At 35.8% G+C, this 27565-nt stretch overlaps 4 protein-coding genes across 10 annotated transcripts; 2 read left to right on the top strand and 2 right to left on the bottom strand.

The window, feature by feature from the left end:
- Positions 1 to 171: 171 nt before the first annotated feature.
- Positions 172 to 1865, bottom strand: LOC143344049 (mannose-P-dolichol utilization defect 1 protein homolog). Of its 2 annotated transcripts, none has more exons than XM_076769637.1 (5): positions 1610 to 1865; positions 1066 to 1131; positions 786 to 918; positions 505 to 709; positions 172 to 431 (listed from the first exon to the last, which is right to left on the bottom strand). In XM_076769637.1, exons 1-5 carry the CDS (start codon positions 1695 to 1697, stop codon positions 189 to 191), a joined length of 735 nt encoding a protein of 244 aa, XP_076625752.1. In that variant the 5' UTR covers positions 1698 to 1865; the 3' UTR covers positions 172 to 188. The 2 variants fall into 2 exon arrangements, with proteins under 2 accessions (XP_076625752.1, XP_076625753.1); XM_076769638.1 differs by having other exon boundaries at positions 1032 to 1131; positions 1610 to 1855.
- Positions 1866 to 5910: 4045 nt separating this feature from the next.
- Positions 5911 to 13340, top strand: LOC143343415 (tubulin glycylase 3A-like). The gene is made up of 13 exons (XM_076768306.1): positions 5911 to 6064; positions 7369 to 7554; positions 8142 to 8359; positions 8453 to 8580; positions 8894 to 9167; positions 9238 to 9451; positions 9972 to 10062; positions 10543 to 10713; positions 11691 to 11944; positions 12016 to 12212; positions 12272 to 12541; positions 12710 to 12922; positions 12993 to 13340. Exons 1-13 carry the CDS (start codon positions 5911 to 5913, stop codon positions 13233 to 13235), a joined length of 2613 nt encoding a protein of 870 aa, XP_076624421.1. The 3' UTR covers positions 13236 to 13340.
- Positions 13341 to 15921: 2581 nt separating this feature from the next.
- LOC143344041 (tubulin glycylase 3A-like) lies at positions 15922 to 21204 on the top strand. Of its 4 annotated transcripts, none has more exons than XM_076769613.1 (12): positions 15922 to 16131; positions 17033 to 17199; positions 17946 to 18354; positions 19147 to 19280; positions 19351 to 19443; positions 19502 to 19677; positions 19748 to 19886; positions 19946 to 20066; positions 20221 to 20311; positions 20387 to 20557; positions 20618 to 20874; positions 20952 to 21204. In XM_076769613.1, exons 1-12 carry the CDS (start codon positions 15978 to 15980, stop codon positions 21110 to 21112), a joined length of 2073 nt encoding a protein of 690 aa, XP_076625728.1. In that variant the 5' UTR covers positions 15922 to 15977; the 3' UTR covers positions 21113 to 21204. The 4 variants fall into 4 exon arrangements, with proteins under 4 accessions (XP_076625728.1, XP_076625726.1, XP_076625727.1 ...); XM_076769611.1 differs by having other exon boundaries at positions 19946 to 20159; XM_076769612.1 differs by having other exon boundaries at positions 16003 to 16131; positions 16203 to 17199; positions 19946 to 20159.
- A 156-nt stretch (positions 21205 to 21360) lies between these two features.
- Positions 21361 to 27091, bottom strand: Arglu1 (Arginine and glutamate rich 1). 3 transcript variants are annotated; one of them, XM_076769634.1, is made up of 6 exons: positions 26736 to 27091; positions 26299 to 26442; positions 25867 to 25914; positions 25350 to 25575; positions 22535 to 22618; positions 21361 to 22446 (listed from the first exon to the last, which is right to left on the bottom strand). In XM_076769634.1, exons 1-6 carry the CDS (start codon positions 26876 to 26878, stop codon positions 22282 to 22284), a joined length of 810 nt encoding a protein of 269 aa, XP_076625749.1. In that variant the 5' UTR covers positions 26879 to 27091; the 3' UTR covers positions 21361 to 22281. The 3 variants fall into 3 exon arrangements, with proteins under 3 accessions (XP_076625749.1, XP_076625751.1, XP_076625750.1); XM_076769636.1 differs by lacking the exon at positions 26736 to 27091 and adding an exon at positions 26507 to 26660; XM_076769635.1 differs by lacking the exon at positions 25867 to 25914 and having other exon boundaries at positions 26736 to 27089.
- Between the last annotated feature and the right edge of the window lie 474 nt (positions 27092 to 27565).

The raw sequence follows: 27565 nt of genomic DNA, 5'->3' as shown, positions 1-27565 counted from the left end.
TCCTTTTTAAAAAAAAAGTATTTCTGTTTGCTGAAATCCTATTAGGTTATGTTTGAATATTCTTCGTGAAAATAAATTTTTTATCTATTTCATAATTTTAGTACTAGATTTCGATTTATTATTTCTTATTTTGGTGTTCTTGGGGAGGATTGATCAAACGTTTTGTCAATATCTACTTAATAATTTATTTATTGAACCTTTTTTGGTTTCTCTTCTTTTGTTACATGTGCATTCCAATAGTATAAAATTTGAAATACTAATACAGCATTTGCAACTGTAGAGCATATGTACATTATTATCATTGTCATGTCTCCCGTTTCTTGAATAGATGTAAAAATTCTAGCTAAGGATCCAAAAAATAACATAAAACCAGTTACTGCCGATAGCTGACCAGTACTTCCATAAGAGTAGTTGGTGTAGGCTTGCATTAACTAAAACAGTTCAAACTATTAATAACACTCTCTCTGTGCATATATTATATAATGACCTTCATTTCAATCGTACCTTACTGGTTAGAACAATGGGTATATTCATTGCTTGACATGCCCAGAGGACACTCACTGGAGTCAAACCACTTAAAGCAGCAAATAATACTGCTAAGTATGCAGCAAGAAATGCAGTTGCTTGGGTAGTATTACCACTGAAATGCATTACTAAAACTGCAATAGCTAAAGTTTGCAGCCCTAGAAAAACTCCATCTCCCCAGGAACTGAAATACATTAACTAATTTATTCAGCCAGATTTACCAACTGCATTAAATTGTTTATTTTTGTAAATTGCCTTACCTAAAGGGGAAACCACTAATGAAACTATAAGATAGCATTGCAGTAATGGCAAAAAGATCCAACAATACACTGAGAATATTAATACCTTTTGCACTTTTACTTTTAAGAATTTTAACAATTTGTGGAACTTTTACTAAAAACAGAAATGGATATTAACAAAATAATATCACGTAAAATAATATTTCGGATTAATATTTATAGTAGATACCATGATGCCTAAAGTTAAAATGTATAAGCAACAAGTACCATAAATGCAAATATAAGTAAAAAATGGTCTAACCAAGGAGAGATCCGCCGATGATTGCATAGCCTAAAGCTATGCTCAGCGTCGTTTTGAAGCATCCCACTGAAACATATTGAAGAGTTTCATGTTTTACTTGAACAGGTTCATATCTATTTCGGAAAAAATTCATCTTAAATTTCATGAAAATTGATTTCTATCTTCGTAACGGAATAATGACTTCTAATTTATCATCGAAAAAAAATGAACATCGTCGTGCGCTTGTTACAAAAGCATTAATTCGATTAATCGAAAATTGAATACAGCTGTAAAATATTTAATCATGATTCTACGATGAATTAAAGATTGTATATAAATATATGCATATAGCACCGTTTATGTACATGCCAGCAATTTTATGGATAAATACAAAAAAATATAAAAAGTTAAAATTCTTTTATGAAAACTCTTGTTCCCTGTTTAAATCGTACGCTTATGGTGTTCACGTGATGTTCCGGCAGAGCAACATAAACTACCACTACATATATTAACTCTTAGATAAAAGATTAATTAGTAATCTTTGATAAGTAAAGGACTTTCTTACCGTGAAAGAAATTGAACTCTTCAAAATATTCTTCCGCACATTCTTTTGTAAGCAATAAGAGAGCGGCCTTTTTCACTAACTTAGCCATATTTGCCACAGCATACGTTTTAACACACTACCTTAAGGAATGTACAAAATGACTTTTATTAACTACCGTTAGCGTTAGATTAATATCACAGACGAGATGCATTGATACATATTCTAGTCAACACACATTTCATCTATCAGGATTAGTGCCACGACTAAGGTACCAACCTCATAAAAAGTCGCTGTTTTAGAGCGACCTCTTCGCTTAATAAACGGTGACTTCGAGAACTATAACGAACACGTTCCAAAGGAAACTATAAAAAAAGTTTTATCTAAGGAGAGACATATTGCTTATGCTAAAATGAAGAATTTGCTCTAAAGTTTTCAATACCGTTTAAAAAGAAAAACAGAACTGTTTAGAAAAAAAGATTTTAATAAACTGTGCAGAAAAAATATTTATGAAAATTCAAATGTATCAGTTTTTAACATTTCACATTTTGGATTATGGTCATAGATGGTCCATTTTTATGGGGGTTTTCTCACTTTACGGGGTTAAGGAACAACTTTTCCAACATTCTTAGAATTTCTAAATATTAGAAGTTATGATTTTTTAAACATACGTATGAGATTTTGGGGAAACATTTCTGATCACACATTATAATTTTGGTAAAGAATTTTTTCCTCGAAAGTGCGTAGGATTTCGGGGATAGGTCTATTCACCAAAAATGATTTTTCAGAATGATTTCAAATTCTTTAATTTCATCGAAAAATTTGTCCACCTATCGATTTTTAATAAATTTGTTTGACGCTGTACGAAAATGTTGTTTAATACTTTTTGTAGGTATTCATGATCTCTAGTTCATAAATAAATTTCAATGAAATATAGACTATTGCAGGAGTTATAGTCTTTTATTATTTATTATCTGAATATTAATCATTTCAAACGATTTCTTCATTCGTAAACTGTTTGACAACTATCAAAACTTTAATACTTCTATTCTATTTCTATTTATAATATTTAGAAATGGAATTTTTAAATCCTTAATGTCCTGAATTTGTTTTATGATTTTCTGTTAATCTATCCCTTTCAGCTCTTCTAAATCCGCTGAATGAGTCGCCTAATTTATATTTCACACAGTAGTATGGATTCTATAATTTAAAAATAAATATAAAAATTTCTTATTTCTTTTATGAAATACCGTGTTCTTTGAACAATATAACAGATACATTAATTTATACATATAGCTATATATACCACTTACAAATTCAATTTAGTACGATAATCTTCAAAACGCGGTCATATGCAAGTTCCTACGTCCCAAATTTGACATTTTATCAGGTTTTTTGAAGACTTTCGGGTTTAGTTTGGAATTACATACTCGAATGACGCTTTTGATATGACAACTTCACTTCTTACTATTTTCTAGTAGATCCTGTCATCGACAGTGACATGTTTGTCCCACGGATCATTCGTTCTTTCGGAGTTTGTCTATATTACGTATCCCTTTTTAATATTTCAGTACCAAGTCTACAATCATTCTTATAAATTGAGCCTTCGAATACCCGCATCAGACATGTCCCGAATGAAGTCGTACAGCTGTATTTTATGATTTCTTCCAACATATATCGAACTATATCTAATGGTAAGAAATTAATGTAGGCTAGGGAAAAAGATTCAATTGAAATTACTGGTTTCTAAAATTTCAATGGAATTAACAGTTATCTTGAGATGGATTAGTTTAACAGACGTTACAGATTATGAACAAGTGTGTATATATGCCGAATTGTTTAAGGTTACTTGCGTTAAGATGCAAAACGTGATAATATGATATTTTTTAACACGTAGAATTTTTGCGTGGGATGAGAATGATGTGGACTGATTTAGATTCGTTCACTTGGACGTTCCATTCAGCAAAGACAAATTAAAATATTATCTAAATGTTTCTGTAGGTTATTGAAAACTCGAGCAGATGACTTTTTCTAATTCTACCACCATCTGTTTTCTTAAACGTTCCTCTAAGAATCGTATCCTTTCAAAGCATCGTTCGAGCATAGTCTAAATTTAAAAACATCGCATAAGTTAGTACATGTGACAGAATTCGCCAAGAAACTCGCAACTCTTCCAGATAACGATTCTTCGACGTCGGTTTTATCACACGCGACGATCAATGTGGCAGGTGGGCCGATAGCGAAAACGCGTAACGGTCGACCGAATTCCAAAATAGTACGACGTTGCATATATTTTCCTTCAGATTATCAGCGTGAAATTGAACTCCTGCAATTAGCGATAGCGGGGCCGAAGTGATTTCGTCGGACCCGCCTCTTCACGCGAACCAAGATGCGTTCGCATAAGTGGGTCAGAGCTCGTAGAACTGGAGCGGTTAGGCCAACCCACGCGAGCGCTTTTTGCTTCTTTGCCTGCATTCGGCGGTCGAGAAGTTCAACGGGGGTGCCTGGTACGCTCCTCCGATCCTCGTCTACCCCCTCTGCTAATTTTTGCCCTCTTTAGCCTCCGATTGAGCAACTCATTAACAGGGAATTTGATAATCATAAAATTTCTTTCCCAGGAATCTTAAAAGGGCAGTAGGTCAGATGATTTGCGAGGGAATGCAGTTTTTCGGGGTAATTATTCGGAATAATGGCTGCCTTATTGATTTAGATGATGTTGAAATATGTTGTTGATATCAAAATTCTAGGCAAGGCAAAAATTTTAATGAAATATAGTTTTTATTATACTTATCCTCTCATGTAAATATGTGCAACTGTCCTTGGATTATGTGTGAGAAACACTATTCCTTAACTCTGATTATTAGCATACATATGACAAGCAGATGCAATTAATTTTTTTTACGTTTAAAGTGTATGAATCACAGGAGTAATACTAAATGTAGTTACGATGAAGTTATACGAATTTTGGACTGTATGCAATAATAAACTTTTTAATTAATCGTAAAGCAATTCATAATATTATGAATTACCTGAAGTGCAATAATGAAATGAAATTTCATATAAATAATTTAATTATTAGATGTAACTCATATTATGTAAAAAATTGGTTAAGTCCGGGTTAGATGTAAAGGAGGCTTTGTGGGTAGGAATTCGTCTAGGAGCCATGATTAGACTCTCAATTGTAGTAAAGATAGAAACTTTGTGTATGTTCCCTGATTGCCATTCTCGAAGAGAGAAATATATATATATATATAAGTTAAACTTTCACCTTTCATAAAACAGAGAGTTTAATCATGGTCCTTACACAAGTTCGCCCTTCAAACCCTTCTTCACATGTAACCCAGACGTAACACCCCTTCACACTCAAATTAATGCCATAATTTTTACTATAAGTAAAAGAATATTGATACCTACAATATATTTTATATCCAAATCCATGAGACGGTCATTATTCCGAATAATTACCATATTTTCTGATTACATTCTAAATATCCTTAATTTCCTATGAAACGTTACAAGACGACGACAATTAATCGTAGAAAGAAAAAACGAGTTTAATGTGCTTGTAGCCATTGAAAATTTTGAACGGTTGTCGTTATCGTCCAGTTTGTTGTAAGATCCACGAATTTCGTAATGCGACGTTAATTATACACCGGAAGGACGCAGTCATGCGATCTTATCCAATCTGGCCGAATAGTTGGGGAGCTTTAAAACGCTTTCAGGGCGCACGCCTGCGGAATTCTAGATTCCATACACATGCCTCGTCTCTGTCCCCAATGACGTTCAGTCGGAGTTTTGCTTCCGTCTCGTCGATTCGCTGTTGCCTCGGAGAAAACACGAATTTGTATCCACTCGAGGGATATGTCGTCTCTGATCATGCGATATCGAGGGAATCGTTCCATTGATCTGTCTCTGTTCGAAGCGGTAATTATAAATTAGAGACCGAAGTCGCGTCCTCTCTGTCGAACAGCAGGATGTTGATGAGAGAGCTTCGAAGATTCAACAGGTATTGGAAAAATTCCGTTGGCGTAAATCGACGGTTATGGACATTTGTTTATGGTGTCTTTGCTTCAAACACGTGAAGATATATTGATTTCAGTTTTCTATTGGAAATGCCCCACTCTAAATAGCTACGACATAATTTTGTTTAACGAGATCACACGTTGATAATCGCTTCCGAACTTTGCAAGCTGATCCAGGATAAAGTAACGTCGACTTCTTCGGGCCGGTCCTTCTATCAACAAAGACTATTGCAATGAAGCGAAATTGAAGATTAACCGAGTGCATCTAGAGCAGAGGGGTTCGCAAACTCGTAAGCGCACTACATGAATGCGAACGATGAAGCGCCATCGAATTTGGAGCCGACCAGCTCGGAAAAAGCGGACAAGAATGAAGCGAAAGTCGTTGAGCTTGAACCCGTCGAGCCTGACGCGAAACCATCCAGTGATTCCAACGCGACGGACGTGAAAGGAGCCGAAGGTGTGATTTAAAGAAGTCATTTTACAAAATTATTGGAACTACAGTTTATAGTAACATATTCAATGATATTGAATGCAGTCGCAATAACCCATTTATTACTCGCGTTAAATATTTTTGATCGAGAGAAAAAAATATAGAAACTATAGAATGACGAATTACCGAACGAAAACAATTTTTGTTTATACGAGTCGAAATATAAATTAAAAATAAAAATTACGGATTTGGAAACGGTAATGTTTGACTGCAAAATGTTAAAGCGTAATTTATATACACTGTATAATTTAATCTAGAGGTAAAATATTAAATTCATACAGAATTTTCTTCTTTAGACTAGTTTATATATGATATTAATTATTAGGTACTGTGCATATAGAGTACTTGTATATGTTTTGTACTGTAACGTTTCACTATATTCCTTCTCCCTATAATTCAATTTTTCGTCATAATTGTTAATGAAATTTAGTTGCATTTTTGTATACAAAATTTGCGTAGAACAAACAGATTTTTAAAAGTCATAAATGCTTTTACTTTGAAAATAAGTATGCCTAAGTGAGATATCATATATTTTGTAGTTAGCATCTCTGACAATTTTCCTTTCCTCCTGGCATTGGTGGATCAAAATTGCTTCAATAGATTTTGAGTTAAATTCTAAAATTGGTAAAAACCCTAAAAATTTATTCGTATTTTTTTAAGTAAGAGAAAAATTTATTTCATTTTATACTTCCTCATTATAAAACTTATATATTTCTTCTCTTTAAAGGGTTTCATCACTTTGATATGTTCAAAACATACCACAGTTTCAGGAAATTATTCTTAAATAACAAAAACTTTTTAGTAAAAACAGATGGATACATAAATAATTTGTACAAATTTCTGTTTTTCAAAGTTTTTTTTTTAAAAACAAATATAGTGATTTACAGTATACCAAAGCAATGAAACAATATTTGAACGATGGAATATTATCCACATAAATATAAAAACTTGATTTTTTTTTAAGTTGAATAAAAGTTAAAATATCGAAAAGTCTTACGTTAACCAATAGACAATATAAAGTGTAAATTTTGTTTTAGTACTAAGAAATAAATTCTCAAAAATGCAGTATCTTTGCTAATACATCGAAGTAATCTAAGTTCTTAATAAAGTTTATTCTATGTTGATAGTTTTGAAGATAACCACTAATTGATCGAAAATGATTGACACGAATAAATAAATGGCTTGTAACGATTAGATTCGAAGTCGTTAAAATGTTTTTTAAACCAGATAGAACCCCATGCATTTTGATTTCGGTTCTTCGTTGTATGCAGAGAAAGCTGGGCAGTCTTTGGTACTACCCCCGACGCTTCACGAACGATTCATGCGAATTAAACAAATGGTCAAGGACGCCATGGCTGCTCGCCACACGTTCATGATTTACGGAAGGGCCCGAGTGGTTCGCGAATCTATGCTGAAGAGGGGCTGGTGCGAGAAGTTCTTCCGAAAGAATCCCAGTGGTACTCGGATTGATGCTTAGCAAGTTTCCTCTTTTCTAAGGGTCGTTCCATGCTAAACTGGACACTGGTTAGAGTAAAGTTTTAGATTTTTATAAAACTAGGACATGATATAGTCTTTAATGATGTTTAAACGTACTTTAAAGGACTTTTCAAAATTTTTAAATAAAAAATGTCTATTAACCATTTTTTACATGGGTTTTTGAAATCATCAACGTCTAGAACTAGCGTGTAAAAATTAAATTACACTAACACTCAAAAGTATTTGATAAAAAAATAAATTTGATAGTTATTTATAAGGAGTTAGTAATATATATAATATTATTGTTTCAATGAAAGTAGTTCAGATCAAGCCTGCTGTTAAAAAACCAAATAATTTTCATTTCATACTCTCCATGTCTTCATCGTAAGTATCAAGAAACGAATAAGAGTTAGTACTTCAAAGTTTAAAAAAAATTTTTAAATATCGTTAAAGTCTACAGCATATCCAGGTTTCTACGAAATCCAAAATGCTAGTCTAAAAAGTGTTTGATTTGGAATGAAACGTCTCACAAGGCTCGGTAATATCGACGTACGACCAATGTTTTTAGCCGACCATTTTACGGTGGATTCGAGTCCTGTAGCATTGCTGGCCGGCATCGGTGATTTGAAGGATCAACAAAGCGAACGACAATTAATATCTAGAATGCTCAGCAACCACACCGTCGATTTTCTCTGGAACACAGGATCCGAGTGGCCCGGCTGGCCATCACAGGACAACAAGAACACGATTTTCAACAGATACTGTCGAGCGGGATTCACGTCGAAGGTATCTGAAATGGCCTCGAACGATTTCTGCCTTTGCGCGAATAGTACATCGGACGAGGATAATACATGCTTCTAAGAAAATCGATTGCCTTAGGTGGGCTTATGTTCGAACGTAAGACAAATGCACTGGTATTACGAGGCTGGAGTGGCGAACACCCTCTTCCCGCGATGTTACAACTTATGCCAGGGCGATCAGATGCATGCTTTCATCGAGGATTTTCGGTGAGAGAATTAACAAAAATCTCAAAAATCGTTTTATTAATCGCTTTCACCAATCTTCCTCAGATTTAAATGTGGTTTCCTACCAATTTTACCTGACTAATAATTTGTTTTACATGCAGTTTTGGAAAAATGAAATATATATATTGGGAAAGACCATTACATAGTTTCATAATAATATATGAATGTGTAACATTTATTATATTAAAACATAATCAAGATATCCCATCTAAATTAGGCCACCTAAATATCCATTATCTAATAAGCCACCTGAATTTTCACGTAAAATATTCTATGATCTATAATTTTCCGTTAGATTCACGTGTTGTCTGAGTTTGTTGAAGTGGTTGATGAGCAAGATCGCCACCGAAGGTGAAAACGCAGTTAGATCCCCAACCGGTACGGTACCCCTGAAGGCCCTGGAGTTCGCAATTAAACGATGCAGCGATTATATTAGCGCCCAGTCCCACGAAGATATTGATCAGGAGTCAGAAAGAGTCTGGGCCCATCAATGGGATCAGTTTATCAGCTGGTACTACCAGGTTGTTCATGGTCAAGCGCTTTTCGTTCGAAATAGCGTGCCCTTTCAAGTAAGCGGTTAATCGAATCGTCGCCAAGTATCGACGGAGAAACGATATTAATTAACCATGGCGTGAACAGAAATTCTTCTTGGCAACGAAGCACATTTTGAAAAAGATGAGGAAGTATTGTCCGCAAATCGACATGGACGGCACCATGAACGTATGGATCATGAAACCTGGGAACAAAAGTCGGGGCCGAGGAATCGTCCTGTTGAACAAACTGGAGGACGTTATGGCGAAGATGAATCCCTCGACCAAATTAGACACCCGTTATGTCGTGCAGAAGTACATTGGTAATCGATAGACTCTTCAAGTATATGAGTTTATAGACCACAGCGTTGCGGTTTAAAGCAGTCAGATAGCCATTAAAACGATCGCGCTTTTTTATGGAGTTCTCTAGGACCTTGAAAAATCATGGTTTGTTGTCATATCTAATTCAGATTCTCAAAAATGTATTTAAAAACGAGAAATATCTTGAAAAACGTTCACAGAAATGTAGATAATACGCAGGGCAATTATGTTGGCAAAGAAACGAAAAACATTTCCAACAATTGTTGAATTTAGGAGAAATTTCTTGATCAAAAAGTAGTTTTATTTTAATGTCTATCCTTTAGAATTTAAACTAAGCAATTCAAATGAGACAGTGATATCCTTCATCATTCAGTGACGTAGACGTAAGTGAGATCGCATGCAAATTAACGTCAATTTATTCGAAAACGAAGCTCCGTACAAAAAAATTCCACGTTTTCAACTTATTTTTTTCCATGTAGATTGTACCACCAGTTCGATAACACCCTGTATTTCCTTTCTTAGAGCGACCGTTGCTAATACACAGTACAAAATTCGACATCAGACAATGGTTCGTCGTTACTTGCGCTCAGCCCCTGACTTTTTGGATATACAAGTGAGTCTCAATTTATCAAAGTTAACCGGTCGTTCGTGCATAGTTCTGCTGAACCATATGCACGTACGAATCGAACAAATTATTTGTTTCGTGATTTCGTGCCTCTGAGTATCTAGGTCATTTAATCGGTGTACACTGTTCGCATTCGTCGTTAATTATCATCAGTTTCATGCCCGGGTTCGTAACCAGGAAAGACACTGCCTTTTCATCCTATATTTAGAGCCACGACAAATCGGGCTGATTGCGAGCAAATCGTCCGCAGTCAATTACCGGTTATGAATTCGCCCCCTACGAAATTGATCTTTTCTAACCCAGTTTGTGTAAACTCCTATTGTCATGATGCGTCAGCTATTCCTGGCGCAACGACACGTTTACGATCCGCCATACTTTCGGCCAAGCGGTTCGCGAGCGATTCGTGGCCGCATGAATTTCGGCAACACTTTTGAGAGAAATAATATAGATAACGTCGTCTCTTTGCAGGGAGAGTTACCTGCGATTCTGCTCGCAGAAATTTTGTCTAACGGACTTCCACGAATCGATTCACCTGTGCAATCACGCGATCCAATGCAAGTACACGAACTGCGGCGACAGAGACCCTGCGTTGCCTTCGGACAATATGTGGGACGTCACGACCTTTAAAGAGTTCCTCAAGTACGGTTCACCTAGTCCTAGAGTAGGACTAGTATAGACTTTGAATTCGATATTTACATGTAGGGGAGGTTGGACAAATTGGGATACCTAGGATTTGACTGTTTGTCCTGAGTTTTCATATAATATTTACTTGCCGTTTGTTGCAAACTTATTATTTAAAAAGAGCCAAATCTCCCCAAATCAAGTTTTGTACGACTGGTAGGATCAAACAGGGTACTTATTTCAGTTAATAAAAGTTATTTAAAATCAATGTAAAAATGCTAAATTTCTATTTTAAAATGGATTATACATAAGGTTTTAATTACTATAAAAAAGTAATAATAACTCTATTGACAGTTTAAAAAGAACACAAACATTAGATACTTTTATTTTAACTAATTATTATTTATTTGTATTGTATTTTAATTTATTTTCGTCAGCTCCACTGCACTCTTCGTAATCCCAATTTTTACAGTCTTCGCACAATATCCAATCTTCGTTGCAAAAAAGACAGGCTTCATCATTTTCTTCATCTTCACTGTTTACATCATCTAATTCCTGTTTATTGTCTCAGAATAATTTCCTTCTTGTACTTTCCGACAATGTATCATTTTCTTGCTTTTTAGTCTCCTGTTGTTTTCTCTTTCCTGCATATTATGTTTAATAATATAACAACCCTGATGCCCTTATCACATTCTGTACATCTTCGAGTCATAATTTCCCATAGTTTTCAATAAACCACCGTATCCCAGTATTAAAGTATTTTTGCCAGCGTAATTCACACATTTGAATGCAGCACAACTATATTACTTCTTGATAGAGATAATGTATGCATGGCACTGCAACGTACACTAGAGAGAGTTGAACGAATCAACTCTCAAACCGAAACGACGCTTGTGAGACACTAATGTTCCTAAACAAGAAGCATGATGCTCCAGGGTTAAATTTCATTATGAAATCAGCAGGCTGAAGTTTCTAACTGACGAAACTCCCAATAGGTCCCAGGGACACCATAAAGCATGGGACGAGCTGATCTATCCAGGAATGAAGCAAGGCTTGGTGGGTACTCTGTTGGCCAGCCAGGAAGCCATGGATCGTCGGAAAAACAGCTTCGAACTTTACGGTGCGGATTTCATGGTCATGGAGGATTTCTCCGTTTGGTTAATTGAGATCAATAGCCACCCTGATATGAGCTATTCGAGCAAAGTGACGACGCGTCTGTGCAGACAGGTTCTGGAAGACACCATAAAAGGTCCACGAAGTGTTCGACTTTACAAGTTTCGAACGTGTCTCTTTTATTATCCCTCAATTTCGGTTTTACAGTGGTCATAGATTTTCGGGAGGACAAAAACGCGGACACGGGGCAATTCGAGCTAGCTTACAAGCAAAAAATGCCCAACTGTCAGCCGTATTTGGGCGCAGCTTTGTCCCTCCAAGGCACTCGCATCATAACGTCCGAGAAGAAACCCGCTCTCAGCACTCAGGACTCGAAAGTTAGCCTTGTATCGAAGTCTCCGATGGTGAGCAATAAACTGCATTCGAATTTCCCACGAGCACGTAAATATAACTGCATTCACAGACGTGCTTTGCGAAAAAGAAATCGATGGTGCACAATCAAATCGGTCCAGTGATCGTCGATCTGATCGAAGAATTGGAGATTCAGCTCGATCAGGAATTCTACGCGTATTACAAAGTGGAGTCGCCTAAGTTGAGACAAACATTACCGTCAACAGCGCCGTTGAAATCCTTGAAAACGGCTGTGTTGGTCGATAAACAGGAATCGACCGCGAAGAGTGCTCCAGCTAATGGCACGTACAATGCCAAAACGAAGTCACCCGGTGTGGTTCAGGTAAAAATGATAAAGACAATTAATGATGGAATTAGTGATGGGATTTGGAATGCTTTGAATTTATAAAATGGCGAGAAAATAGAATACTTGCGAAGCGATTTGAAGTCCCACCACTAAATGGAATTATTTCACTAACAAGGTTCGTGACTTTTCATCCGTATCTCGCAGAATAGTCGAATAAATGACAAAATCGGGAGTAATCAGAAAACCGTAACGCGGACACCCAGAAAATCGCGGGCTCTCACTGCATCGACGAACAACAAATCGGAAACCTCTCCTGCCAGACAAACTTTGCTCTCGAAGATTATAACTATTCAGAAACAAGCGCCAAAATTGACATCAAAACCCGAGAAGCCTGCAATGAGACAAAATCAAAATAAGGTACGTTCAATTTTCTCATGGAATATTTACTCCTACTTGTTGGCACTATACTCTTGTTAATGTTTATCAGATAATTAAGACGGCGGTACGAGACGCGATTAAAAAGTACAAAAAAGGTACTACACTGCCCGATATTCCACTGGAAGTACCTGCGCTACCCACTTCATTAACAACACCAAATAAAGGCAACGACGCCATCGCGGGGAAAAATAGAAATCGCAACGTTCCAGCCAAAAATATTCGTCAAAAGAAAACCAAAGTGCTAACCGATATTACAGACATGTACGCTGTTGGCTTGAGGTTGACTAAATGAGAGAGAAAAAGAAAATCTTTACGAATTCGCACTCGTTATTCGTTGTCTACTATTGTTGATTTGTTCTCGAAGTCTATAATTGAAATGTACCTGTGTACATGGCCAATAAAGAATTATCCTACCAATCGTTACCTTCGTTTAGTCTTTTATTTGTCAGATGGTTTCAGTTTGTGAAAAATTTAAAAAGAACACCGTGTATAATCTATCGAAACAACATCCGATCAATTTGCACTTGGCATTATGTTTTGACGCGTTTAAATTTACCATCGTCGATGGCGAATTGCTTGAAGAAAGCAAAATCGTACCAGTGACAGTCAGGCAAATGGAGAATCTCCGTTCTCCAGGTATCCTCCTTCGGGTTTTATGTTAGACTACGAAAAAATTCAGAGTTACACGTTGTTACTGACCATACTTGTCACGTGGAATGGAGTGCATAGACTCGTTTCCGACCTCTGGAAATCCTGCATACGCGATGCAATCTTTGGCCGACGATAGGAACATTGATACCGTTCCGAAAAATGACAACTTTCAGTGCACGTTCTTTCGACAACCTAAGAGCAAGTTCGCGGTAAGTAAATGTATGTAGGTTAGCCCACAGGTCGAACTGTCTTTATCTTTATCTTATCATGGATGGCGGTCAGTGGAGAAACTATTCACTGAATTACTATTGATGGGCAGATAGCTGTAGTGCATAAATACATGTTACTTGACTATGGGAGGGATTGAAAAAGGCAATCCAGTATTATCAGACGGCAAATTGGTGTCCAAAGGAAACTGCCCCTCCACTTACACACACTAATGCGTAGCCACCTTGTACATGAATTTTAACGCTTCGTATAGCTTCGGGAATTCGAGAAAGAATGGTTTCCTACAATAGTGAATATATTTCAATATTTCTAAAATAGAGCTCATGGATACGTACAAAAAGTATTAAATAACATTTCCGTAGAGTGTCAAACAAATTTATTACAAATTAACATAAAACGCCCTTGAAAACGAAATTTGTTCCAAGTCGATATCGTAGTTAATTTTAGAGAAAACAACTATTTAAGAAAAAGTACTGGCTAGTAATTACGCAAACATCCTGTACTTAAATTCATTTTCAATTAAATAAACAATTTATAATCCAGTTTGATCGCACACCAGTCATATAATCGATAGGAATTGCTGAAACTTCTTTGGGTATTTAGCGTCAAAGTAAACTTCAAAATAAACATAGAAGACAGCATAAGTTATAGTAGTTGATATGGTCATTAGATAGAGGATGAAATGCCCTTTAAAATGAGCGTTTGTACGAGTCGATAGCTTCATTAGTTCCGGAGATATAGCGATTTTAGTTTCGCGTCGATGCGGTGGTTAGTTTCGGAGATAGGGTTTGTTTACGTTTTTGTTGCGCTCGCGCGAGTTCATTCATCCCCCGCGCGCGTAGATAGTAAACAGTGCGTAGTAAATTCTTGGAAATACTACGCCGAACTAGGTCACGGCAGTCACGTACGCAGGGTAGGTCAGCACCACGCACGTGCGACAAGGAGGTTCGACTCCGCTAGACGAAGACAGAGATAGTCGAATTAAGAAAAATTACCATTTACATAAATTACGATATCTTCGAAACGGAAAGTCGGATCGACAAAAACCAAAAACCACTTTAAAGGGGAGGCTTTGCCGCTTCTAACAATGCTTCAATAATTAATAAAACATTAATAGTTTCGGAACTGCACGCATCTAAACTTTTAGTATTTTTAGTACGCGTTAATAGCCTTTTCTGAGACGGGAAGCGAGAGACAGCGAAATTTAAAAAATTACCTTTTACATAAATTGCGGTATCTCGAAAACGGAAAGTCGAATCGACAAAAACCAAAAACCATTTTAAAGAGGAAGCTTTGCCGTTTCTAACAATGCCTCAATAATTAATAAAACACTAATAGTTTCGGAACTGCACGCATCTAAACTTTTACTATTTTTAGTACGCGTTTAGTATGGCTCAGTTATGCAGAAAACATGAGTAGTTTCGTAACTGCACGCATTTAAAGTTTAACTATTTTTAATACGCGTTTTAATACGTGTAGACTCTAGAGGCCAAAATAAGACGAAAATCAAGAATACCAATTTGTTGATCGAGGCTTCGTTAACAAGTTATTAACGTTTAAAGTTCCGACGTTTAAATATAAAAATTAAATAAATTGAGTCAATTTTGCGTACACGTATATTTTATTTTGATTTCGATTTAATAAATAATAATGAATTTGATGCATTAATTATATGAAAAATATTAATAACAAAAAATTGATCATGGAAAATATAATTGAGATTCCCAGAATTCGAGATTCAGAATTTACGAATTTCCTAAAATTTTCGTAGTATCCCGAGAGCCAGGTATTACTTTTTTTGTTAGTTAAGTTCCCTTGACCTTGTTCGTTGCGATTGCAGGTCAAAAAAGGCACCTGGCAGCTGTCATACAGCAATCCAATATCGTCCAATCTTTCCGACAATTATACCGATTCGGACAGCGATTTCGCTGAAAGTATGCATAGCGAGCAATGGTTAGAAACGTTCTCGAAAAATTCTAGTCAGTACACGAGCGACGATGACGTTTCTCTAACCGAAACAAAGTATCTCGACGCGCCGAAAGTAACATTTAACTCAACGATACGCGTCGATTCAAACGAAATCACGGGATACTGTCCAAGGAAACGACCGATAAAAGAGAACGAAGGAGAAAACGACGCAACTTCTGCGAAACTTATGAGATCGACGAAAGAGAGGGAATGTTCGAAGGAGGAAAACAAACCAATCGACGAAGAGAACTGTGAAAACTATGAAAATCAGACGACGTTCGAGAATGGAACATTTCTGGAAGAACATGTGAATAATAACAAGCTCATGCGTGTACTCTCAGGTAAAATTTTGTGAAATTCAAAGGCAAACGTGTCCGTTCGGATGATAATTGGGAAAATAATTATGTGGCAGCTACACGGAATGTTCTGCACGTGAACAAGAAATCCTACGAACTTGCGAACGTCGCGGCGGGCAACGAAGCTACATTCAAAGAAAGGAAGACGATCGAGAGTAGAATTGTTAGGAACAAACGTTTGTTAAGTTCCATGAAAGAAGTAATTCGTACAATGGACGAGCCAAAACCGGGCTTGGAATCCGTCCAAAGCATTGAGCCGGGGAACCATATTGCAGAGACCACGGTTGTACGTGCAGAGGACGGTGAAAAGTCGGGTCGAAGTTTAAAAGAAATTTCAGACGATTCGGAAAATCGCGAGATGCAAGGATCGATTTTTAAGAATCCGAAATTAAAGAAACATTTGGACGAATCCATGCTGGAAGCGATAAAAAAATACAGAACATGCGGGAACACGTGGGAAAACCTGAAACGACAAAAGTTAACATTACAAAATTCGTCTGAAAAAAAGAATCCTGTTTCCTGGCTTCCTCTTCAAAATTGTTTCGCATCGTCGACGTATCTGATTCACGTTTGACAGAACACGAGAAAACTATGCTCACGTGTTACAATTAAATACCGTGAACATGCAACGATATCGAACCTCATTTATCGATTGTCGAAATCAAACTTCAATTGGCGTATCACTTTTCGAGCAAAATTTTGCAAAATTGGTACGTGAAACGGGAACACCGAAACTAATTAAAATTTGGACGCGAAAAAGAAACTAAAATGAATAAAAAATGTTAAAATATACAAATTTATTGCCGGTTGTAAAAATGAACGATGCCACGTCGAGAAGACTGTATGATTGTTTTGGAAAATAACGATCCAGTAAATTCGATTGCAGATTCTAAACATGGATTTTTGTGCAACCAGGAGAATTTCACAGAATCAGAAAACGAAGAATACGACGCGGAAAGTCAAAAGAATACGAAGACTATTAACACGCGAAAATGGCAAATCACGTTAACCACTAAGGATTGCGCGATTAAAAAGCGTTGTCAAGGTTGGCAGGTACGAAAAAGATATATCCTTAACCCATTATATACATAAGATAATTACAATAACCAATCAAATATACACCATATGACTTGTCCAATTCTATTATTTCCGTTGTCAAGAGTTTGATCAAAATTTCTTTTATTATTTAATGCGTAGTTTAAAATTTTCATATGAAAACTTTTTGTCACATTTTTATTATACAATTTTACAATTTTTTCCTTAAATAAACTTATAACAAGATAACCTATGGTAGAAAAGTTTAAATTGGTGAAACATAATATTATAAACGAATATCAGTAGTTTCTAAACAGTCAGTCTAAAATGGTTCAGTTGCTATAAACCATATATTCATGATCGTCATACAAACATGTGAATAAGTAGATCTTTCAATCATGTAAGCATTCAGTTCTAAGAAAATATTGCAATTATAAGAAATGTCCTTAAGTGCTTCTTTTGATGTCAAAGAAATCTGTCTTCTCACTCACAAATAACGTTTTCATGATAGTCATGCTATGAGTCACGTAGTCCTGAATAGTGCATAGTGAAATAATCTTTTTCAAACATTCTGTTTAATAAATCTCATTATAAATGAATTATAAATGAAAATAGAAATTTTGTAAATCGCAGTATTATTTTTCAAACTAAAAATATTGAATAGGATACTTGACAACAACTTGTAACAACATGATCGAAGAGTGGACAAGTTACGCAGTTTATTTTGTTAATGCAATTAATTATTTCGTCATGTTTTTTGTAAGATATATCCAAACGACACGAAAAAAGCCGAAGAAGTGTCGCAGTTAATTTTGAGACTCACCGATTCAAAGATGAACACACGAGCAATTACGGGCTCGGAGTCTGCAAAAACCGCGAATGCAGAGATTCTCTGCAATCGCGAAGATCTAGACGATCTTCTCGGGGAAGAAGACAAAGAAAATGAACATGGTCACGGCAAGATCGTCCTGAGAGAATATTTGAAGCTTCTGACCACTGAACAAGCGAAGATCAGTTTTATCCTAAAAATGCTGACGAAAGCGGTGAACGAGCATAAAATTTTTGTGATTTACAGCACATTTCCAGTGCTCAGGAAGCCTCTGAGTAAAAGAGGCTGGATCGAGAAGAGATCTATCAGGAGAATGCTCTCAATGTCTCCGGAAATGTCAGAAGGTGTTTAAGTTATTTTAAGCAGTTTTAAATAATTTTTTTTTAAGTATAAGACGAACCTTCGTCAAAATCTAGCATATGTTCTTATTTATTTATTAGGGTTCTACAATTGTTACTATTAGAAAATCGATGTATAGTTACGTCCACACGGTTAGAGTTGAGAGTTATTTTCATAAAAACAGAACGAAAATTGATAATATGCCACTTTCAAGACAAAATTTCAACTTGCAACTATATTTTCTATATTTGTAGTTTATTTTAAAGATTGTATTCGATATTTTTAATTTATTTTCTCACACAGAATTACCATATTGACGCTTGTACAACCATCAATATGTACAAAACCGATTATTTTTTATTAATTATCATTACAAAGATGTTCGTAACAGAATTCTTAAAGCCTTAACCTCTTCACGTATGTGCGCATTTAAAAAGTATATACTTGAACTATAATCATAGATTCTAGATTCCTTATAAAAGTGTTATTACCATATAAATTTATACTGAGATGATTTTGCAACATTTTAATATCTTTTTTACAGTTTACTTTTTATCTGTACCCTGTCTCATTCACTCCGTTAGTTTTATGAATTTTCAATGTTTTACGTAGACTAATATGAATAACTTTAATATCTATTTCTGTGTAATTTTCCTTGTATCGTTTCAAATCGATAATTTATCTTGGAAGCAGAAATTTTCTTTTTGTTTTAGGGGATCGTCTTCCGACAAATTTGGAAACTACTGCTCTAGAGTAAAAAGAGCTCTTAAGGACAACAAAATGTTCTTTGCTTTCAGCTGGTCTGGAAACGATCGAAAAATTATTACGTTGCCCTGCAGACTTTATATGGTACACCACTAAAAGAGCAGCCGTGAGAGCAGACGAAAGGACAATAGTCAATAAATTTTCTGGATGCTACTTTACGTCGAAGGTCACTTTTGTCTACGATTTTCTATTCATCGTCGTGTCGCGACTCGAAATTAATGTCGCGACAATTTCAGGTCGACATGTGCAATAATTTGGAGAACGTTAGTTGGTTCTACGAACCTGGCGTGTCGAACATTCAATTCCCACGGTGCTACAATGTTTATCAGGTACGTAGATAAAGTCTATCGCGTTAAGACATTAATGAAAACCGTTGTGTTAATGTAGCCTGCACAGATCGAGGAGTTCGTACAAGACTTTTACATCACGGCCTGTATGGGAATTCTCAAGTGGTTCTTATTTCTGACCAGCGTAGCTGGACCGAACGCTACTTGGTCTTCGAATGGCTCCGTGCCCATATACGCTATTTTGTTCGCTCTCGAAAGATGCACAGACTATATAAGGTTCTAGAAAATTAAATTGGGAAATTTTTATTTCTCTCGAGCGAATTCAAGAGTAAGATTAAAATTACAGTGTCTGCTCTCACGAGGATATCGACAGGCGAGGTCGCGTAGAAGTATCGAACTCCGATTGGAATCAATTTCTGACATGGTACGATCGATTTCTGCACAAGCGCGAAGTATTGCAAAAAAGTGACGGAATAGATATCGAGGTACGACATAAATGCAGCTAATTATCGAAACGACCATTATAACGGACACTTTATGCTAGGAACTCGTCCCATACACGGCTAAGACGCTTAAGGATATGATACAGTGCCGACCTCAAAGTCGCATTGACGGAATGCGGAATGTCTGGATTCTAAAACCAGGCGATAAAAGCTTGGGAAGAGGTATAGTCCTCAAGAACTCGTTAAACGATATCCTGGCCAAGCTAAATCAGTCTACGAACGAATGCATGCAATACGTCGTGCAAAAATATATAGGTGAATTTTTCGGTTGCTAGTAATAATTGTTATTTTTCGTTGAACCATTTATTATTTTTAGAGCGACCCTTGCTCGTTCACAAAACGAAAGTCGATGTTAGACAGTGGTTTTTGATCACCAGCACGCAACCCCTCGTCGTCTGGATGTACAAGTATCGATATTAATTTCCCTCCATTTTTTAAATTTATCATTTACCAATTTTCTCGGTTAACCGTTTTCTTTCAAGGGATATTCTGCTGCGTTTCGCGTCGAAAGATTTCACGCTCGAGAATTTCCACGAATCGATTCACTTATGCAACACGACCGTGCAGCTGAAATACAGGAAAACATTGCGACCGAATCTACAAATACCCAACGAACTTCATTGGAATCTTCAGAAGTTCAAAGAATACTTAAAGTATGAATTTAATTCCGCATTTGAGATACAAGTTAGCTATTTTATTGCTCTCTTTCGCAGGGCTACCGATCGGGAATCGGCTTGGGAGAAACTCATCAAACCAGGTATAAAACAAAACTTGGTAGGGGCACTTCTAGCGTCTCAAGAGAATATGGTGAATCGAAAAAATAGCTTTCAATTATACGGCGCCGATTTCTTGATAATGGACGACCTTTCGGTTTGGCTAATCGAGATTAATACGAATCCCCGATTGCACCCCCCGAGCAGCTCTGTTACAGAGAAACTTTACCCAGAAGTTATAGAAGACACAATGAAAGGTAATGGATGAAATTTTGTAATTTACAAACTATGCGAAGCACGATTTAATTAATTGAAAATTTACGTATATTAAAAGTGGTTATAGATCGACGCAAAAATAAGAAGGCACCTCGCGGTAAATTTGAATGCATTTTCAAGCAGCGTAATCCATTTTACGGTAATATTCTTGGAATGGCAGCGACCCTCGGGATTCGAGGCAAGGCTTTACTTTCGACGCAGACTCCATCGCGAAAATGATAAATTCTTATAAGAAACCCACCCAAATGTAAAAAAAGAAAGCAATTAGGGAATATAAAACAGTAAAAGGTTTAATAAAAACGTGTTTATTTTACAAACAATATCGTAGGTATACAATCCTATATGAACAGATGGTTTGTTTCTGTGGTATTAATACACATCTATACACGACTGCGTACAAGACACTTGTTCATGGTTGCATTCATACGTCTCTACACGTACAAAATCCATTTGACAGGTCGTTTGTCTTTTTTATATTGGCGTTGCTTCTTACTTTAATTTTGATTAGAAAAAAATATTCTCATTCAGTTTGGCAGAACGAATTCCGCATTAAATCCTAGCGATGTGCATGATCCGGAACAAGTTTAGCACAACATACTAAAAGACACTAGTTCTCCTTTTATTATTGCTTGCACGAAATTGGTTCGTACGGTTACGTGTTACAGATGCACATAATCGTCTACTCACGTAGAAAATGCATTTATGTTTTTTTGTGTTTAAATTACAAAATCTATTCAGTCGCGTTAATAATACGACCGTTTCAGAATTACCGACCGTCATCGAGTTCGGAACGCGAATTTAATACGAGAGTCATGTTTCGTTAATATGTCTAACTGAAATAAAATTATTATTTTCTGTATAATATAATTACAGAGAAACGGCATTATATAAATTGCATTCGCAATTTGTAGAACACTCCTAACTAGGCTGGACCACACTTCTATCAAACAGATCAAGCGAACTGGCAGAGATTATTAGTACTGTAATACGTAAAAAAATTTACAACATGTATTAAGATAGATATAATAGTACACGATTCTATTATTATATATTTCCGCGTAAGAAAATGCTTGTCCGTGTCGATATCAGTGTAGTCTCTAAAAAGTTAAGATCCCATCTGTATCGGGGCCCAAAATCTGGCAAGCATAGAATCAGTTATTCAATTCTGATGTATACACGATCATCATAATTGAATAAGATTCAACATTGTCGGATTTCGGCGATCATCGCAAATACATTCGGGTGAGCTTTGGATCTTGTCGCTGCATTATTTCTGTACCTACGTACGGCGCAGCATACGACGATTGTTCGTACGGAATACAAACGATTCCAAAAAACCGACAAGATGTATAAATATCACATGTAAAACTGCACGAAATGAGACAGACTCACGTAATTGGCTTTAGCGTAAAGGACAATTTAGGCCTCGAGTTGTTCTTTCCGAGAATTTTTTTTTGCTCCTCTTTCACGCGTTTTTCATGTTCTTTCCTCATTCTTTGCCTCTCTTCTTCCATCAAACGTTGTTGTTCGACCATGGCCAATCTTTCCTCAGCCTATCGACAGTAACAAACAAACCAAAAAAAAAAAAAGTGTAGATTAAAAACACCGTTAAACAACTTCCGTTTGATGACGATGCCCTACCAGTTTCTTTTGAGCTTCTTCTATTTTTCTGTTGTTCTCCTCCACGATCCTCTCTAGTTCCTCGCGCTTCTTCCGCTCTTCCTCCTACAACGACAACGGAATCTATTTACATGAAGCAATGATGGTGTCGCTCACCAGCTGTTGTTACACCATTCATATCCAAAATCATAGTGCCGCTATATCAACAGCCTAGTGTTATACATCCTAAGAACCTTTTCTTTTATATAGGAAAAAATGTAGTTGGGATAACATGTGAAATTTTGAGATCGGGTTTCAAAGAATTAGGATGGCTTGTCGAGTGAATGTAACAGAGAGGACGCATGTGAACCCAGCTCCTTCGTTTGGATCAAACGAGCTCCTCTTAGTTCCCAGCGAATGCTGTTTATAGTCAGATTCCCCCAGATGGAAATACGACGACTTAGGATGCCACTTAAAAGTGAAAAAACGTGAATTATGATTCTGAATCAATCCACTGTGCATGCAAACGGATGTACAGAATAATTTATGACAGGAAAAACTTCCTCTTTCATAACGCGACACGACAACTTTTGTTTAAAGTGCAGGATGAAGTCTAAATTTGCAGGTGTGAGTACTTTACGAAAAAAAAAATAATAATAAAAAAAACTTACTCCTTTCATGGAAAAATAACGAACGTTCGCGTATTTTTGATATAATGACTGATGTGCATCTGAGACAAAAAGAAATAGGTAAACGTATTAAAAAAAAAATATTTACGAACGAGAGGTGCCATCCGCCCCGACCTGTCGACGGAATTCACTGTCCCAGGCACTAATATTTACCAAATCTAAAATAATCCCTAGTATGGTCTTGCCGATACATAGCGTTTAAACAAAGAATGATAATAATAATATTGGTATAAAATGAATTATGAATATATAAATTGGATAATACCTGAATGAAGCTCACGCCAGCACGTAGGGGATGCCTTCTTCATCGACAATCACTCAGCAGTGAGTAAAAAACCGGCATCTTCTGTTGGTAGTCAGTAAGGAAGGTGACCTATATATTTGCTAGGTCGTGCTTTGTTGCTATGGGATTCTAATTCTGCCCTTTAAGGTCTACATCTCCCGTTTCTAATTAAATATCTCTCCCAAACTTGTTCACATATTCAGTGCAAACTCAATGTGCAAAGCAATAAGGATAAAAGTATATATGGTCAACTTGTAATCAGGGTCGCTGTCCATTTGACCGGAACGTGCTGATTTCCCGAAGGTGAGAATAAATAATTGTGCACATACACAAAAAACATGGCAGAAGAAAACTCCTAGTCGTATTTGAAGGAAAACGAAATATGTATATATATAAATAATTTAAAAAATGAACTCGGATATACATTGCTCGCTAAATACTTAATTAAAATCGGTGCCAATTAGATCAAATAACAGGACCCCTTTTTGTAACTTGGTGAAAATTAATATACTAAATCGGTTAAAGTTGTTGGAGTTCGAAATTTCAAGTTTAAGAACAGAATAAATTTCTTTTATTTCACTGTTAACTCTCAGTATATTCTGCATATCGTCGAACGCATGAAAAAAACGGACAAAGATAACAAATAGGCTAAGTATAGTTTTTTCATCCCTAAATCACGAGGCAAAAATTAAATACAAAAGTGAGAAAAACAAAATTTGTTATGTATGTAAAAAATAACAGCTATTAAAAAAATAGAATATTTTTAATCCTACAAATAGAGAAACTTTGTTATCATTGTACGGCCTAAATAAAATTAAAAAGTGGAAAAATTACGCAAATATCTCCTTAATAATAAAGTTTAATACAGTTCTCGTGGAACGATCGACAATTCTGTAAATCTACCTTATTTGACTGACAGCAACAGCTATTCAGGGAAAATTATCACTTTTCTATGGTTTCATAGAAAAAAGTAACTTTATTTCAAACTTACGATGGTTTTTTTTTCTTCTTAGAAAGTTACAAAGTTTGGGATCGCTAACTTTAGTTATTCGGATGCGTTCTTCTCTACTCCTTAAAGACTGTACGATGCGATTATGTGGACATTCACATACGCGGATATAAACTAGACTGATAAGTAATTAGGTCTGCTAGATTGACAGGTACAACGATCGTAAAAATTGCGAGCAAGAACGTAGAGAACGCGTTCGAACGCAATTTTTCCAATATCGGGTACAACTGACAATCAAGACATTGTGTGATGAAAGGTATTAATGTTGTACAAATATATAAATATATACATGGTACAAATACAATATTCTGTTCATAAATAACCGATACATGCGCCTATAATAGCAAAATTCTTGCCATAAGAGAAAGTATACCTTCCCAACAACGCGACCTCAGTGGATGCTGGGAAGTCGAAGCAGTGTGGCTTTTCGATAATATCTTTCTCATAGGTCTCAACCACAATGCTTCAAGCCCAAACGCTGTGATCGCGAAATAGAGAATTAACATAACACTATGTTAACGCGTGTTAATTTCATCATAGGTATGTCCAACTAGTAACATTTATACAATCTTTTGGAATGTCCAATTAAAATTTAAAGGCCCTTTACGTTGGTACATACAAATATACAATATCCTAAACATTATACTTTTAAAAACATTTAAATTAATGTGCACCTTACCCCAGTCAGACTACAAAATTTATTATAAAATTTTTTATAGTTATATATTTAATTCATATTATAACTCTGTTTCCACCAAAATAGATTGCTTCTTTAAATATAAAAATAATGCAAGGACAGAGCACCAGACTTATTTCCTGTTGATCGTAACAGCGCTTGGGCTAACACTGGCCAATGTTTCTCTGGATTGGTCTTACCTCTCTTCGTTTTTCCTCCTCACGAAGTTTTTCTTGTCTCCATTCCATTTCCTCCATCATTTGACGCTCCATAGCCCTTTTTGCTTCTTCTACTCTCCTTTGTACTTCAGCTTCTATTTCTTCCTTACGCTTTTCTAGTTCTTCTTCCACCCTCTTCTGCACTAGCTCCTCGATACGTTTGGCAGCCTCCTCCTCAACCATTTTTTGTTCTACTTCACGTTGCCGTCTGCAAGCACAGAAATATTTTGTTGTTCTAACGCTACAGAGGTAGCGAATAGTTTTCAAACAAGTTACGTAGTACGCCGTTTTTATAAAATTTATTACATTAATCGATAATACACTGATATAATGTATGCTAATTAAACTAAATGGAATGTATTTTCAAGTTTAGATCCAATGCGTTTTTACATATATTTCATACGATAATAGAACATTATTTATCAAAATCCTATATGCTTACATATGCGCAAATACAATACTATAAAACCACCACCATGAAATAGTGTTTCAATCTTACCCAACTGCGCTCGTGGTGAAGATTTTGTTCGATAATTCTTTCTTTTTCCTGACAACATAATTACAAATAAAAAAACGTATACCAATACAAATGAAATACATAAGATAATTTTTATCATATATTGTTTAAAAAATAGTGAACTGTATGTCCAGATTCAAAAATTTCATTTATATTATAACATAGAAAGTATATATATATATATATGTATATATATCAGAAAATGCAATACAACACACACAATGCAGCTGCCATATATACATGCCTTAAGCCTAGTAACTAAAAGAAAAAATAATCTAACAAGGCATTCGCTTTAATTAAATCTTTCAGTTTGATTACATAAAGTATAAGATAAAAAGCCTTAATTACAACATAACAATTATAATAGAGGGACATGTAAAGCACGAAGAAAGGGAATTATATTGTATCATTTACCTTTGCCGTTCCATTTCTGCTAATCTCTCAACTTCATCCATTTTGCGATCCCTATCTCTGTACGTACGTTTCTTGTGACTGACAATATGCACATCGTCTGAAACATCCGAGCCTGAACTAGAAGATGCAGAATGGGACCGTTTCCTGAACAAACAAACAAATACACTCAAACTGCATCTTGCAGCATAACATTGGTGAAACAACTAACATGGTAAATTGCATAAAACTGATGAAGCAAATGCAACATTTAATAATAGGAAACTATTAACTTGCGACGCACTACAGTATATACAACGGTAAAAGACGTAAATTCTAACAACATATATTAAAGCGTACAAGGCTCTCCCACCAAGTGTGTATGGCAAAATGGCGGAAAATTGAATAAAGTCAAATAATTGCAACATGCACGCAATCAATAGTAAAGTAAAGTATATTACCTTGACTTTGAACTGCGCTCTTTTGGCTTCTCGGAGTATTTATTGTTAGAGTGCTTCTCTCGTGATTTGGAACGTTTCCTCGAGTGTTTGCTCTTATGACGCCTCCTACTTGGAGATTTCGTCCTGGATCTGGAACGGCCCATTTTGACGAGTTTTAAGGTCCTTTTAGAACACTCACACACAATACAAAGACTATATTACAAACGTGATAGGTAATTGCACTTAAAAATAACCGAACACCACGCGAACACTGATAATATAACAAACCAGCCACTGTTAACGCGCACACTGCACCACTGACTTATGCTTGCTTATACCATAGCTTCGGCAGCCATTTTTAAATTAGTATTCAAAATGGTGCACGGGTTCGAAAAATTGCTGTACGCGACGATTCTTCTACATCGAAATTTCAACAAAAATATAGGTATATTTCATAAATAATACCAGACTTATTACGTAAAAGTCTTGCTGGTACTTCTATAAATATTTTTGGTAAATAGATTGACTTGACAATGTGTAAGTTTATGTATTTTAATTATACGGTGTTGTTGTTTCAATCTTTATTTAGCCAATCACAATACAGCCGCAAAACCGTATAATATTTTTCAATTAGATATACAATAATTGTGAATTTAAAAGATACGTTATCTAAAATAACATTTCAAGCAATATTATAAGTTTAATTACAGCTTATAGTTAACGTTATCGTGTACTTAATCAAAGGAGAAGCATGTGTTCATACAAATTTGAGTTCAGATTTCTTCTAGGTGCAGAAGTATGGAAACATGGTGTATCAAAATTTGATTTTTACGAATGTATAAGCAGAAGAA

The sequence above is a fragment of the Colletes latitarsis genome, chromosome 7 (assembly GCF_051014445.1).
Source record: "Colletes latitarsis isolate SP2378_abdomen chromosome 7, iyColLati1, whole genome shotgun sequence".
NCBI lineage: Eukaryota > Metazoa > Arthropoda > Insecta > Hymenoptera > Colletidae > Colletes > Colletes latitarsis.
The sequence above is the reverse complement of the archived record's forward strand: the minus strand, read 5'-3'. Positions and strand labels throughout refer to the sequence as shown.

Coding starts and splice junctions, on each gene's coding strand:
- LOC143344041 (XM_076769611.1), top strand. CDS start 15,978: ATGAGATCGACGAAAGAGAGGGAATGTTCGAAGGAGGAAAACAAACCA. Junction 18,355..19,146: donor GTCTCCGGAAATGTCAGAAG/GTGTTTAAGTTA, acceptor CTTTGCTTTCAG/CTGGTCTGGAAACGATCGAA. Junction 19,444..19,501: donor GGTGCTACAATGTTTATCAG/GTACGTAGATAA, acceptor GTGTTAATGTAG/CCTGCACAGATCGAGGAGTT.
- LOC143343415 (XM_076768306.1), top strand. CDS start 5,911: ATGAATGCGAACGATGAAGCGCCATCGAATTTGGAGCCGACCAGCTCG. Junction 7,555..8,141: donor CTTCCGAAAGAATCCCAGTG/GTACTCGGATTG, acceptor CAATGTTTTTAG/CCGACCATTTTACGGTGGAT. Junction 12,542..12,709: donor AGTCACCCGGTGTGGTTCAG/GTAAAAATGATA, acceptor CGTATCTCGCAG/AATAGTCGAATAAATGACAA.
- Arglu1 (XM_076769634.1), bottom strand. CDS start 26,878: ATGGGCCGTTCCAGATCCAGGACGAAATCTCCAAGTAGGAGGCGTCAT. Junction 25,576..25,866: donor TTCACCACGAGCGCAGTTGG/GTAAGATTGAAA, acceptor CTGTGCTTGCAG/ACGGCAACGTGAAGTAGAAC. Junction 22,619..25,349: donor AGGAGGAAAAACGAAGAGAG/GTAAGACCAATC, acceptor TTGTCGTTGTAG/GAGGAAGAGCGGAAGAAGCG.
- LOC143344049 (XM_076769637.1), bottom strand. CDS start 1,697: ATGGCTAAGTTAGTGAAAAAGGCCGCTCTCTTATTGCTTACAAAAGAA. Junction 710..785: donor ATTAGTGGTTTCCCCTTTAG/GTAAGGCAATTT, acceptor AATGTATTTCAG/TTCCTGGGGAGATGGAGTTT. Junction 432..504: donor CCATTGTTCTAACCAGTAAG/GTACGATTGAAA, acceptor GAACTGTTTTAG/TTAATGCAAGCCTACACCAA.